Below are 13,595 nucleotides of genomic sequence, written 5' to 3' on the forward strand. Positions count from 1 at the left end.
TTGGCTTCTTCCTGCTGTGGCCGCCAGGGGCAACAGAGGACGCTATTGCATTTAATGAAAAAAAAAAAAAAAAAAAAAAAACATTGAAAAATATTCAATTTATCATAATGATACATAAGTATGGGGTAGTGTTAGGGGATGCATTAAAAATGATCAAATAAAAAAGTTTCTTAGCGTCCAATTTATTAGTAATGAGGCCTAAGTGACGTTGCTGCAGGCGAGGGACCGCCCACTCCACCCCCCCCCCCCCCCCTCCACCCCCAGAAGCGTCGTTGGCTTGCAGGCAGGCAGGAAAGGCTTCAAGTGTGACAAGTTTGCGGCGCAGCGAGAGTGCGAGGCGCTCCTGTGCTCCACGTTCACGCAGAAAAAAAAACATCTGACCGGCAGCTTCACACCAACCTTCACTTCTCAAGCGGAGCTCCCCTTTCCCCCCTTCCCCGAAACACACGGTGAGTAAACGGCCATTTCCCCCCCACCTTATTGTGCACGCGTGTGCGTAAGTAAGTAAGTCAGTAAGCGTGTGTGTGTGTGTGTGTGTTTCCCAACTTTTCCATCCATGAATGTTTGAGCAAGCTGTCGTTTGTCTTTAACATTTTTTTTGGGGGGGTTAACAACGTATCTGAGTTGTCTCAACTTTTCTGGGCTTGTTGCTCCACAACTATAAATCACGGGGGAGAAAAGTCTGCTCACTGTCCAGGCAAAAAAGGAGTCTTAAAAATGACTTTTTCAAGCCCACGCAGCTTCTCCTCCTCCTCCTCCTCATTGTGCACGAGAGGCCCATGTTGGCATGCGCGGCCTGTGTTCGCGTTCGTGTGTTTGTGCTCTGGCGGTGTTTCGCCACATTTCATTCACTCGCACGCTGACTCACTGGCTGATTTCCTCCAGATGTGCACCGCTTTACGCTTCCTGACGGCGCCAGGATTGTGACATTTCTATTCTCTCTCTCGCCCCCCCTCTCCCCCCTTTTCCAGGCTGCTGCCTGCGTATTCTGCTGACGTTTGAGGTAGCGCATGACCCGAAGTCCTTGTAAAAGTGTGATCCTTTAACTAATTGGCGTCGAACAGCTGACTTTTTTTTTATGCCGACGAGGTCATATGTTTGTGTTTGAAATGTCAAAAGACGCTTTTGAGAGGGAAAAAAGAAAGAAAGGGTCCAGCCAGGTGTCCAATCGACACTAATATAGGGATGCAGGGGTTCTCCAACTTTTTGCTTTCCGGAAAGATTTTTTCCAACAACCTCCTCATAAAGTGTAACACTAAATGCCATGGGAAATCTTTTTTTTTTTTTAGGTTTTAATTTGGGCTGAACGATCTGGAAAAATAATCAATTTTTGCATCATTATTGCGATATATGATACTTTTTTCAAGGTCATTTTTTTGTCCAGAAAACATAAGCTTCATTGCTTTGACTGTATTACAATAAGAGATTTAAATGTTTTGTTCTTATAGGGTAGGATTTCGCAGAAATAAAGGCAAATGAACCATATATTAATATTTATATATTACTTCAACTCACCATGTTAAATTAATGAATGAATAAATAAATTAAATATATGGAAAAATGAAGACGACTAAAACAAAATCAGTTATTTAAATAAAATACTTTTTTTTTTTTACTTCCTCTTTAAAGTCTTTGCAACGACATTCTACTGCATTGCAGGATCATTTTAAATGAGATGAACTGTTCCACCCTAATTTCAACTGAAATTAAATTAGCGGTTTAAATGAAAATTCAATATATATGCTTTTGTCGCTAGCTGTTGTGCACTGCTTACACTAACAACATGGCTGGCAACACAGGTGCTAATTAACAAAAGCACGGTCAGTGCTGCCAGCTTGGCAATTTGATTGCTATATTTAACAACCTTTTCAAGCACTCTAGGAACTGCGTTTCTAAAAAGTGACCAGCGATTGTTTTCAATTCTGATGTCATCGGCAATTAGCTGATTGTTGGAAGTCATGTCATGCAATTTCCCCATCCCGCGATAGCTGAAAATCAGCGATTATAGAAAGACAAATGCTTTAAAAAAATTTAAGTTATCATAACACACTACCAGTTCTCACTCTCTTTCTGTGAGGAAATGAAGACTAGCGTAACATCACTTTGAGTAAAGCTCACAAATATATAGAAATAAACGTTATATATTTAAACGCCAAGATGTTCAACTGAACCATATTGCTTCTAACAAAGGCCTGTTAGCTTAATGTTAACATAACATAATGTGAACCACTATAGACAGTAGGGGTGGGAATCTTGGAATGTCTCAAGATTCGATTCAATTCCGATTTTTGGGTCTGTGATTCGATTCAGAATCGATTTTCAGTTAAGAACGATTTTTGATTCAAAATGATTTGATTGACTGATTTTTGCTTCAATTTATAGATGTGCAAAGAATTGTAATGATCTACTCCAGTCTGACTCGCTAATGCTAATTAGCGTGCTACTCCACGCTGCAAAAAAAACAACTTTTATTGGAATAACTTGAGTGACTTTTTCCTTCTACTCGCTAATGTGGCTACAACTTAACCGTGTATCAGACCGCGTGGAACCACACTGCCTACACCCAAAGTGGCCAAATCAAGTACAACATGAACAGCGCTCTCAATAAAGGCACACACAAACGAAGGCAAAACAGTTTAAAATAATTTAAATAAAATAGATTTTGGGACATTTACAATCGTATTCTGAATCATGCTAAATGAGAATCGATAAAAAAAAATTGGAGCACCCCACTTATAGAAAGGCTAACCTAAATTAGCATCGATGTTACAGTAACGTCGTTAAAAGGTGCCAGTATCATATTGTCCATCATCACATAATTGTTAATCATTCCAGGTGCTTGGATGGTTTTCATGAACAGAATTATGCAAGCAACCTGTAAACTTCCGACCATTCCCATGTTATCTCCCGTTGGTTTGTTTTTACTGTCTGTTGGCTCGACTCTTGAGTTCCATCAGCTGATGCTTTGCAGATAAATCACAAGATCTTTTACAATGCCTGCGTAAGATTAACCTACCCTAATTGCTCGACCTTTGCCCCCGTCCAACCTTTGCTCGGTCCCGCGCTGCTTGCAGCCTTGCTAGACGTTAGCATTGGGATCTGGACGGGCTCCGAGCGGTATGTATGTGTGTGCGTGGTGTTTTGTGTGTGTGGTCTGTTATCATAAACTGTCAGTGGAGATGCAAGGCAGTAAATGCATTTAAAATAGAAAGCCACTAAAAAATTTTTTTGTGCTCTCTCTTTTATATACCAAGATGATGCAAATAGGAAAGTAGTAATTTGGGTCAAGGACATATGCTGAAGGCATACAGTGCATCTCAACTGTTGTATAATAGGGAGGAGCTAAGTTTAGCCTTGATTATTAGTGGAAGTTACGGAGAGTCTTTCTCACTTTTGTATTATTTTTGCATTGATATTTAAAAGCTCAAGCTAACAAACCATCCAATGTCCGGCAATGTTTATGAGCTTGCATTTGTTGTTTTCCTGTTATATCTCATTTCTTTAAGATGTTGTTTAATTTATTGATGAGAACAGGGAAGTTAAAAAAAAAAAAAAGTCTTATTGGCTGCTGTGTACGAGTCACCTGGTCTTATTCAGCATGTTTTGCCACTTTGGAGGTCAAGATGCTTTTATGGGTCACATGTCTTTGCTCCTGTTAAGGTTGTAAATGTTTACAGTCAGGTTGTCAAAATAGTATTTTCGGTAGCCGAGCAGTAAATATATTTTTGCACTCTGTAGTGCTGCAGCTGTCATTTTTTTTTTAAATTGATTATTCTGTCCATTATCCTATTGATGAATCGACTCATTGGATGAATATTAATTTTAGCCTTATTGAACACGTGAATGGGAGGTGCCGGAAATTAGTTTTAAGGTCGGCATCGCTATGCTCACCTGTACTATCTGTGACTTTGAGTGTGTATGGCTTTAAAAACTGAGGCCTGATTTTGGTGAGTGATGTGGGTGTCAGCGAATGAGAATTTGAGATCATTATATAATTATATAGTTGTGGCCATCGGCAGCTCACGTGTAAATTTACTTTTTACGTGTTTATTTTTTCTTACTGCTTGTTCATTTAGGCACTTGGAAGTTGCAACGCCGGCTGTGTTTATCCTTGAACATTTTTTTTGACGATTAATCGTTGCAGATAACCACGTAAAGCATGCGTGGATGTTGAGCGCTCCCGCCTGCTGAGCTGCCTTCCGCCAGAGCCACCGACTGACGTCCTGTCCTTCAGTGAGACTCGTCTCGCACGCCCTTCCCCCCACACTATGTCTGCCATGGTGGAGGCCAACGTGCCGGTCGCCGCCACCGCCGCCGACCCGACTGCGGTGTCGCCACCCGCGGCCTCGACCTCCATTTCACCTCCTGCCTCACCCGCGAGCGTAGCATCCAAGGTCCCGTTTAGGAAAGACAAGAAGAAAGGTGAGATAAATAAGTACACTAGTAAAAAAAAAAAAAAAGTGGTGGAAAGTCAATCAGGTTCTCAAAATGGGGCCTCCGAGGAGACTTGCTCACACAGTTCTTCAAATAAGAGGCAAAGCTTGTTTACTTGCTAAGTAGTTTGTCACTCCCTGTGAATGTTTACTGTAAAGCTGACACATAACGCACAAGAGAATTCAACATTGTATGTTTATATTTAAACACTAAAATGTTCAACTAAACCTATTAATAGTTTGCTAGCTTTATGCTAACTGATATGTGAAACAGAATAGATGGGCTAACTGAAATTAGCATGGCATCAAGCCGCGAATTCTGTCTAGCAACAAGTGCCAGCGTAAACATGTCACATGACCCAAAGACCAAAATGTGATTAGAATTTTTGTCACTCAGTGCCGGAGAAAACGGATGAGTACCTGCTGGCCAGGTTTCAAGGAGACGGCGTGAGGTACAAAGCCAAACTGATTGGAATAGACGATGTGCCCGAAGCCCGAGGAGATAAGATGTGCCAGGACTCCATGATGAAGCTAAAGGTGATTACTACTACCAACTGTTGAGTATTTCAGTACTTTTTAAAAAAATATATCTTCTTCTTTTTTTCTTTTTTTTTACACACACAACGTGCAGTTCTTTAACTAGTAAAGGACAAATAAATGGACTAATACATTTCCATGGATGTCCACTTCTGTGCCTTTCTGTGACTCTTTCACTCTGTTGCAAACCAGCTGTTGAGAGTCTAAGCTCTGATGTGTAAAACAACAATTACTGAAACATTCAACAGTTGATCGTGTGTCGAGAAGTTTGGAGAAACTCAAATTAAGTTCACCACTATAGGTTATACTGCATTTTAAGTTTTATCCTGAATGTTTACCAGAATGCTTATTTGAGTTTGTATTTTTGTATTTCCAGGGAATGGCGGTAGCTGCTCGCTCGCAAGGGAAACACAAACAGCGGATTTGGGTCAATATATCCATGTCTGGCATCAAAATCATTGATGAGAAATCAGGAGTAGGTTCTATTTTTTATTATTATTATTATTATTATTTTTATTTTTTATTTTTTTTAGCTACAATGTGGCTATTGGTTCTATTTCCTTTCTCAAGTATTTATATTTATTTTTTTGCTAAATACAATGCTGATGTAAGACTGCGTATTAGGGCCACATATAAATATATATTTGTTAGAGGGGGGGGGGGCATAATATTCCAAGGGGGAAAAAATTGTAGTAATTCATTGCTTTAGCAGAGATTAACCATATCATGAATATAAAATGTATATTTACTTGTACATTTATGTTTCCAGCATTGTTATTCATATATTTTTTTTTTGTGTCTGTAAAAGGAGCTAAATTGATGTTGAATCTGCTGCTCTGTCATTCACTTGCATTTACCTAAAGTATGCTAGCTTCTGATTGGTTAGTGTTAGTCAGCTGATAGGGGATCAGGAAGTGTTGTCGCTCTAGCTGCCGTGTATGACGAGTAAAGTTGAAATTAAGAATAAATCCGTGGCCATCCTGCCTTTTCATTTTCCAAGTAGTGTTCCATTAACCACCAACAAATCCTCACGTTAGACTATTTGCTACGCTACGTGTATTTGTGCAAATTTGACACTTTTTTTTTTCTTCCTCTGAATATTACCCCCGTCTGGGGGGTAAAAAATATATACACGTGACCCTAATACACTGTCGTACTGGTGCCTATTATTGCTGCTTGTATTTATTATTCAGTTTCTCAATTGATTTCCTGTTTCAGGTGATTGAGCACGAGCACATTGTGAACAAGATCTCCTTCATCGCCAGAGACGTGACCGACAACCGGGCCTTCGGCTACGTGTGCGGGGCCGAGGGCCAGCATCAGTTCTTCGCCATCAAGACGGCGCAACAGGTTCCCAAGCGCCTGGCTGACATTTGTCCGCCGCGCCCGTCCGTTCCTGACACGCTGCTTGTTGCCTTTGTTACCCGGCAGGCGGAGCCGCTCGTCTTGGACCTGAAGGATCTCTTCCAAGTCATCTTCAACATGAGGAAGAAAGAGGCCGAGGCTTCCCAGAAGGTAAAGGAAGGCCACATTTCAAAACTTCCCATAAGAGCCCTCCTTTATGATGGCAGTGAATTGTACTTAAAACAATTTTGCCTTAAGAATGCTAGCGTAATGCTAATGCGTAATAGAAAACGCCATTTACGTTCGATTGCGTATGTTGTCAAAATAGGCTTTTTTTTTTTTTTTTTCATTTCGCACATTGTGTTTATCTACAGGGAGAAAATGGCAGCGCAGTCGTTGAGGTGAGCACATGGAAGCATTTTAAATAGAGCGGGACTCTTTAATTCACTTCTATTTTTAATTTATAATATGTGTTTTTAGAATGGAAGTAATTCTGTACCGGTGAAAAACATTCCAGTAAGTCAACGTCGCTCTAATTATAATCCAAATCACTTATGAGCCTTGCATTATTCTTAATTGCTGCATTCGAATCATTACTTATTATTCTTGCCGATGTTTGCATTCACTTTAGTCTACAGACCGAATATGTTTCTATTTATACATGTGATAACTGATCCTGGAGTGAATTTTTTTTTTTTTTAATGTTTGGGACTAATAGCCAGTGGAGCAGCTGGACTTGTTCGGAGACATGTCGACCCCTCCGGACATCCAGTCCCCGAACGTAAGTGTGCGACGTTCGCTTTCGGCTCGGTCACCATCCGGATCTTTGGGGGGGGGGGGGGAGAAAAGCCCCAACAAGCCACGCATTAATATTCATAGTGATACTCACAACCGTATATTACAAAATGATCTTTGTGTAAACTCAATTCTAAAAAGAACATTTTTGTGTTTTGGAGGTTATCAAATTCTGAAGGGGAAAAAAAGTGGAATTTGTGCTTTTCAGAATTGAGTTGATCTTCATGTGAAATCATTTAACATTTAAAGCTGTTACACGAGAGAGTTGCCTACGATGATGGTGTTCTCACACACTGGCCTCTTCATTAGGTACACCTTTAGTCTCATGAGATCCAGTGTGTCAGAAGAGTAATATATATATATATTTAAAAAAAAAATTGGGCCACACTGAAAAGGAAAATAGCACTACACTAAGACTAAAGTCATAATGTTATGAGGATAAAGTTGTATATTTTTGAGAAGTTGTAGAATTGTTGAGATTTAATTCATATTACAAGAATAAAGTTGCATATTTTGTTGTTGTTGAGAAAAAGTATTTTATTTCTTGAAAATCTCCAACTTTATTCTTGTAATATTATAAATAGAAAAATATGACTTCTCAAATACCGTATGGGACTTTTATGTCAAATATACAACTTTATTCTCAGAAAATTATGACTTCAATCTTAGTGTTTTTTTATTTTCTATAGAGGGTCTTATGATCATTTGGAGTATGTATATTTGAAATCTAAAATTTCAAGTGTACATTTGAGAATTTGTGTAGAATGTTTTGGTTACGAAGACTCTCGAGTACAATAACGATCATGGATTGGAATTTCTCATCAAATCTTCATTCAGCGTATTTGTCTCCTTTGCACGTAGCAGCTTTAAACGTTTCTCTTTTTGTGATTCATTTGTCATGTGTTATTGACCCCCGTATTGATCTGATCTCTGCATCTCCCTCTCATGTGAACCAGGACTCTAATGATATGCTCTTGCTGGACTTTTCCGCTCAAGTCGACAGCAATCAGAATTGCATAAAGGGAACGCTTTTAACTTCCTGTGCCGCCGACCACAGGGCGCCGCCCCAGACAGAGAATTCCTTCTACTCGCCATTCGGCTACTTTCCAACCCCGGACAGCGACCCTTTCAGAGACGATCCGCTGTCCAAAACGCCCCTTCCCGACAACGGCCCGATCGTCTCTGCTAGGACGGCTGTTAGCGGCCCTTTGAACGGAAACGCCGAGCACCTCAGCCAGCAGGTGCGAGACTTAACCAGTAAGAACATGATCCTCGCTCTCAGTAACGGCCAGTGGCCACTCGGGGGCAAAATAACGCACGGCGGCATGATGGACGGCAGCGAGTCCGGATCGGGCCTGTCGGCCAAAAACCCCTTTTTTGACTCGAGCGCCTGCGACATTTTGAACGGGGCTAGGAGCCACCAAGCCGCAGAGATTGCGAGCAAGGACGCGGTGGTTCTAAACCCGCCTCCGCAGAGCTCGAAGGCCGGACGAGGTCGAAGGAGTCAGAAGGTGACCTTGTCGTTTGATGGCGTTGGCTGCATGTGTGATGCCTGAAGGTGGCTGCATGCAGGTCTTGACTGCTCGCATTGGGTCTTCACAATGTACACGGCACGTATTCGAGCATTTTGTTCCATATACTTGATATCGAGTACTAGAATGCCCTTTGCCAATTCAGCACACGAGTGAAACGACTGTTGTCATAGTGCTGTTTTTCGGGCAAGAGGAGTATGTCGCGGCTTACCTTTTTACTAGAATAAGGCGTTGCATTTCGGTCAAAGGTAGTATCCTGGTCTTTTATTGTACCTTTTGATGTTGTAAAATAGTAAATCGGTGTTATGGCCGATGCTGCATGCTAAACTAGCGAACTAGCTGGGTCTCGGTCACGGTACTTTTTCTTCGACTTCTCCTTTTTGTCTTCTTATTGTTCTACTTTTCTTTTGGCGGTAATTACTTTTGGTGTGTTACTTCTGAAATGGATTGCGTGTGACACTATTCATTGTGCTACAACAGAGCTAATCTCTTTTCTGGGTTTAGTTACGTGACATTTGCAATGCAAGCCCGAAGGACACTTTGGTGTCAACTGCAGGGGGCAGTATAGGTCAAAATAGCAGCGCCCTCCCTGACATTGAAGAAAATGGATGGATTAACCCGAGTAATTGTTGTTCCACAAACGCAATATTAACTCATTCACTGCCATTGACGGGTATAGACGTCAAAAATTCATTTGAACTATTTCTATTTGTTTAACATTTTTTTTCCCCACTTTTGTTAAAAAGAGTATGACAACCTAGAATTTTTTTATTGTACATTTTGAAAATATATAACATTTGTGATTAATCGTGAGTTAACTACTGAAGTCATGCGATTACAAATTTTAATCGCCTGACGCCCCTGACGCGATGACATTTTTTTTAATTTGATTTTTTATTAATCGCTTGATTTCAATAGTTAACTCACGATTAATCACAAATGTTATATCTGTTCTAAATGTACAATATTTTTTTCCCTAGGTTTTCATACTCGTGGGAACAAAAATTAACGAATAGAAATTGTTAAAATGAATTTGACGTCTATAGCCGCCAATGGCAGTGAATGAGTTAATCAGAATGACACGTTTATACAAGTAGGGTGACATAGTAAACATTGCAGAGAAAATGTTTGACTTTCTCTTTCACTTCACTAGTAAATGTTGACCTGTCAACTAGTATAAGTTTTTTTCTGTATTTGTAGCTACGAGTGCACATTTTAGCCTGCTACTAACTAGTAAGACAGTCGTTTTACTATGGCGCTGTGTTGTCTTCACTAGTGAGGACAAAGAGCATACTAGTACAAGGACCTGAACCAGGATATCAAGGGTATTGAACGCTCAAAAGTAAAATGGATGGGGGGTTCTGTTTGAACTTTGAACGCATGCACCTGTGGTCACATGCTTCCTCTGAGACAATCACAAATGTCCTCTTTGTCTTTTAATGCTGTAACCTCCTCTCTTTGTTTTTGCTAACGCTAACGCTCACGCTTGCGCCGATAAAGCGCCGGTAAGTGGCAATGCACGCTGGTAAGAAAAGCATTGCAATGTATTTGAAATTGTGGACTCGGAGTGCACTCACAGCAGAGTAAATAGTATATTTTTATGAAAATACCAAATTTGAGAGAGGCGACCAATCAAGTGCATTTTGATGAGGATCAACCCCCAAACTCAACCTTAAAGCATTACCTGTCAAAACTTAATATGGTTAACAGATTTTTCAGATTTTGAATAAATGCACATAGTCTATATGTACTTGTGGAAGACTCTCCTAATTTCCACAAACAATCCGGACTAAAGTTAGCTTCACACTGACATAACAATGCTCGTCTCTTAAGATGTATCACCTCAGCATACTTCCTTGAGACCAATTCCTATTTATCATATGGCGAAGATTCCCAAGAGCTCGGGAATAGTGTGATTAATGTACAATGGAAAAAAAGTTGGTGCTGTTGTGGCACCAGTTTTGCCATCTCCAAGGGGGGGGTCCATGGAAATATTGAACTGGTGCGAAACCCACACTCTGGTTGTGTAGATGCACCCCGAGTCTGAGAAAATGTCATGTCATTTAGTGTAAAAAGATGACTGTGATGTTTTGTTGGGGTTCATTATGTTCCCTCAATAGTCCTCAGCGAGTGACTTTTTCGGAGCGGAATCGTTTGCAGCTCCGGAAGGTTTGTCAGCTGCCGGCGACCTGTTCAACAACACGCCGGCTAACTCTGCTCAGTCCTCCATTGCGGCTTTGGGTAAGAGATGGTGGCATGACGGAGCATGTGGATAGTTCCCTGGTATGTGCAGGAACATTTTAAATCTCTTCTCATCTCTAGGGGATCTTCAGTTAGGCCCACCACCAGCGAGCGCAAGCATCCCCCCTGCGGGCATGTGGGCAACCTCCACTGTCGCCCCCTCAATGTACGCCGTCCCCGTTGCCGCCTACCCGCAGCCGTCCGCATTTGGCGGTCTTCCCATACCCCCAAACACCTGGGGTCAGCAGATGCCTCCTCAGTTCGGGGGTCAGCAGATGCCTCCTCAGTTCGGTGCCCCGCAGCTTGCCTGGGGCCAGCCTGCGCCGCCGCCAGCCGCAGTCTGGGCCCACCCGGCCGCCACCAACCCCTTCCAGCCTGGGCCCTTCCCCGGCCTTGGCGACCAGCAAGGTCCTTCCCGCCCGCCTCCGCGGCCGCCCGCGAAGGAGGCCCCACCTAAGGCGGAGAGGAGCGCCTTCACTGCTTTGGACCCGCTTGGCGAGAAAGAGAAGAAGACCGGGAAAGATATGTTCAAGGACTTCCAGCTCGCCAAGCCGCCCGCCATCCCTGCTAGGAAAGGCGAGCAGGCGGCCACCCCGGCTTCAGAATCAGGGGCTTTCGACCAGTACTTCAACAATAAAGTGGGCTTGGCTCAAGATGCCGCAGACCACGATGACTTTGACATCAATCAAATGTCGGTGGCAGTCAACGGTAAGGAGGCGCCGTACACAAACACTTTCCACATCGGCTATCCTTACATTGTGTTCTTTCCCGTGCAGATGCACCGTCTCCGAGTGCGAATGCCCCGGGCCTCCTCGGTGACGCCTTCTCCTCAAACGGCTCAGCACCGGGACAAGGCTTCAGTCTAGACAAGTTCGATGAGGCATTTGGAGCCCCCGATGCGACTCCGTTTGGAGTCCCACCTGTCCCAATGGTACAGATTTGTCATTGTCCAAATACTTCTTGGCCAAAACATACATTGATCGACAGCAAAGTGAGATTCAAAGAAGCTCATTTAGATTTGTGATATTGTTAGCTCATTTGCTCCCGAAAATGTGTAAATACGTTCTATTTTAAATGTTGCTAGTGTCCCAAAGACGTATTTATACGTAAATAATAATAATAATAATAATTTAATGCTAGAGCCTACAGAAGTATTTGATGCAGCCTCTCAACTGCAGTGAACAGTTGAGGAAATGGTAGTTATTACAAAAACGGCCAGCAGGTGGCAGCAGAGCACCAGAGCCATGTGGGAAATAGCTCATTTACCCACTAATATTTTTTTTCCTGATGAAGGAAGAGACTCTAATCTTTCTTTTGGTAGGTTCCATGTTTTTATAGCAATAGAACACAATAGTCTGTGGGCCTTGCAAAATCAGTCAAAATCCAGTTAAACAGCCGGGAGCGAAGGGGGTTGCTTCAGTGAAAATGGCTGGGAGTGAATGAGCATAAAATTACATACATAAAATTTGCAATATAGAATTACCTTAATGTTTTTATTGCATTTACAGCACATTTTTTTCTTCACAATCATCATATTTCTTTTTGTCTTATATGGCAGACTGCTCCTGTTGCCCAGAACTCCACAAGTGCCTTCGGAGATCCCTTTGGAAATCCCTTTGCTTGACCTTAAAATTGTTGTAAGTCATTGATGCATTCATTTATTCACGAATAAGAATATACTTTATATTTATTTGTCGTGTTTTCCCAGCTGAAATGAAGACTCCATGAAGTAGCATCATCTCGGGGACCAACCCGCTGCGAGACAATCAAAAACGATGGCCTCCGTCCAGCCTTCTTCTACGTTGCTGTCTGTTATTTGCGCTGTTTGATTTACTAGTTCCCTTATTTCCTAAGAGCATTGATCCAACACCTCATGTCATGATCTGCTGAGGATAAGATAGAGAGAAAGAAAGAGTGGAAAAAAAACTTTGTATAAGGGAAATGTCCAAAAAGGTCCGCTGCTGATATTGCCTGTATTAAAAACAAACAAATAAAAATAATGATAAAGCTGCATTGTGTGGATCAGTTCTTTTTTTTTTTTCTTTTTTTTTCCAATAATATATGTATTGAAGTTTTTTAATTGCAAAAATTACAATTACAAATAAATTATATATATATATATTTAACGTGTCTTGCAAGAGCTCCCACATGTCCTTTTAGTCCAATATCTTCATCCATAACGAGGGTGTCATTCTGTCCCAGGTTTACATAATAGGTGCGAAATGTCATTATGTCCGACAGTCCAGAAAACGTTGACCTCTTAAAGTATAGGTAATTTTCTCCAAAGGCAAGTGCAGAGACAATTCCCTAAACTACTTTACAATACTTGGTTTTCCAACTGACCTCCATGATAGATCTAGCACTACAGTGCCTGTAGTAAACTTATATCCACAAACATTCACTGGTATTTATTTAGTCTATGCTCAGCCGGGTAGATCAGTTCATTTTACAATGAAATCCAAGCTAGTTGTGTTTGAGGGAAAACATTTTTATTGGTTGATTGTTGCCTTTATACTTGAATAAATGTAGACAATTATGACGTTGACTAGGGTTTTGTGGTTCCAAGATGCTATAACATGGTGCCAGAGCAATGTTTTAAACGGCGCTTTGGCCTGAGCGAATAAACGAGAGGATTCACTGTACAGGCGAGGTGAGTGTTGTAATGCCAGCTAAATTATTAAGATGTAAATTGTATGAAATTTACAGAAAATAT

The 13,595-nt window shown here is 41.5% G+C and overlaps 1 protein-coding gene across 2 annotated transcripts; it reads left to right on the top strand.

The window, feature by feature from the left end:
* Nucleotides 1–272: 272 nt before the first annotated feature.
* dab2 (DAB adaptor protein 2) lies at nt 273–12,895 on the top strand. Of its 2 annotated transcripts, XM_086097246.1 has the most exons (15): nt 273–449; nt 4,145–4,422; nt 4,831–4,970; nt 5,347–5,445; nt 6,189–6,320; nt 6,402–6,485; nt 6,689–6,715; nt 6,795–6,830; nt 7,033–7,095; nt 8,066–8,620; nt 10,762–10,882; nt 10,964–11,590; nt 11,659–11,813; nt 12,441–12,519; nt 12,591–12,895. In XM_086097246.1, the coding sequence occupies exons 2-14, from the start codon at nt 4,269–4,271 to the stop codon at nt 12,504–12,506; spliced, it is 2,259 nt and encodes a 752-aa protein (XP_085953372.1). In that variant the 5' UTR covers nt 273–449; nt 4,145–4,268; the 3' UTR covers nt 12,507–12,519; nt 12,591–12,895. The 2 variants fall into 2 exon arrangements, with proteins under 2 accessions (XP_085953372.1, XP_085953374.1); XM_086097248.1 differs by lacking the exon at nt 8,066–8,620.
* Nucleotides 12,896–13,595: the final 700 nt, after the last annotated feature.

Source organism: Leptonotus elevatus, chromosome 15 (genome assembly GCF_054856555.1).
Source record: "Leptonotus elevatus isolate MCC_2025b chromosome 15, RoL_Lele_1.0, whole genome shotgun sequence".
Lineage (NCBI taxonomy): Eukaryota > Metazoa > Chordata > Actinopteri > Syngnathiformes > Syngnathidae > Leptonotus > Leptonotus elevatus.

What these genes read in the sequence shown, in the direction of transcription:
- dab2 (XM_086097246.1), top strand. Translation starts at nt 4,269, where the DNA reads ATGTCTGCCATGGTGGAGGCCAACGTGCCGGTCGCCGCCACCGCCGCC. An exon ending in TCATTGATGAGAAATCAGGA is followed by an intron (nt 5,446 to 6,188) that starts GTAGGTTCTATT and finishes TTCCTGTTTCAG; the next exon opens with GTGATTGAGCACGAGCACAT. An exon ending in TACCGGTGAAAAACATTCCA is followed by an intron (nt 6,831 to 7,032) that starts GTAAGTCAACGT and finishes TGGGACTAATAG; the next exon opens with CCAGTGGAGCAGCTGGACTT.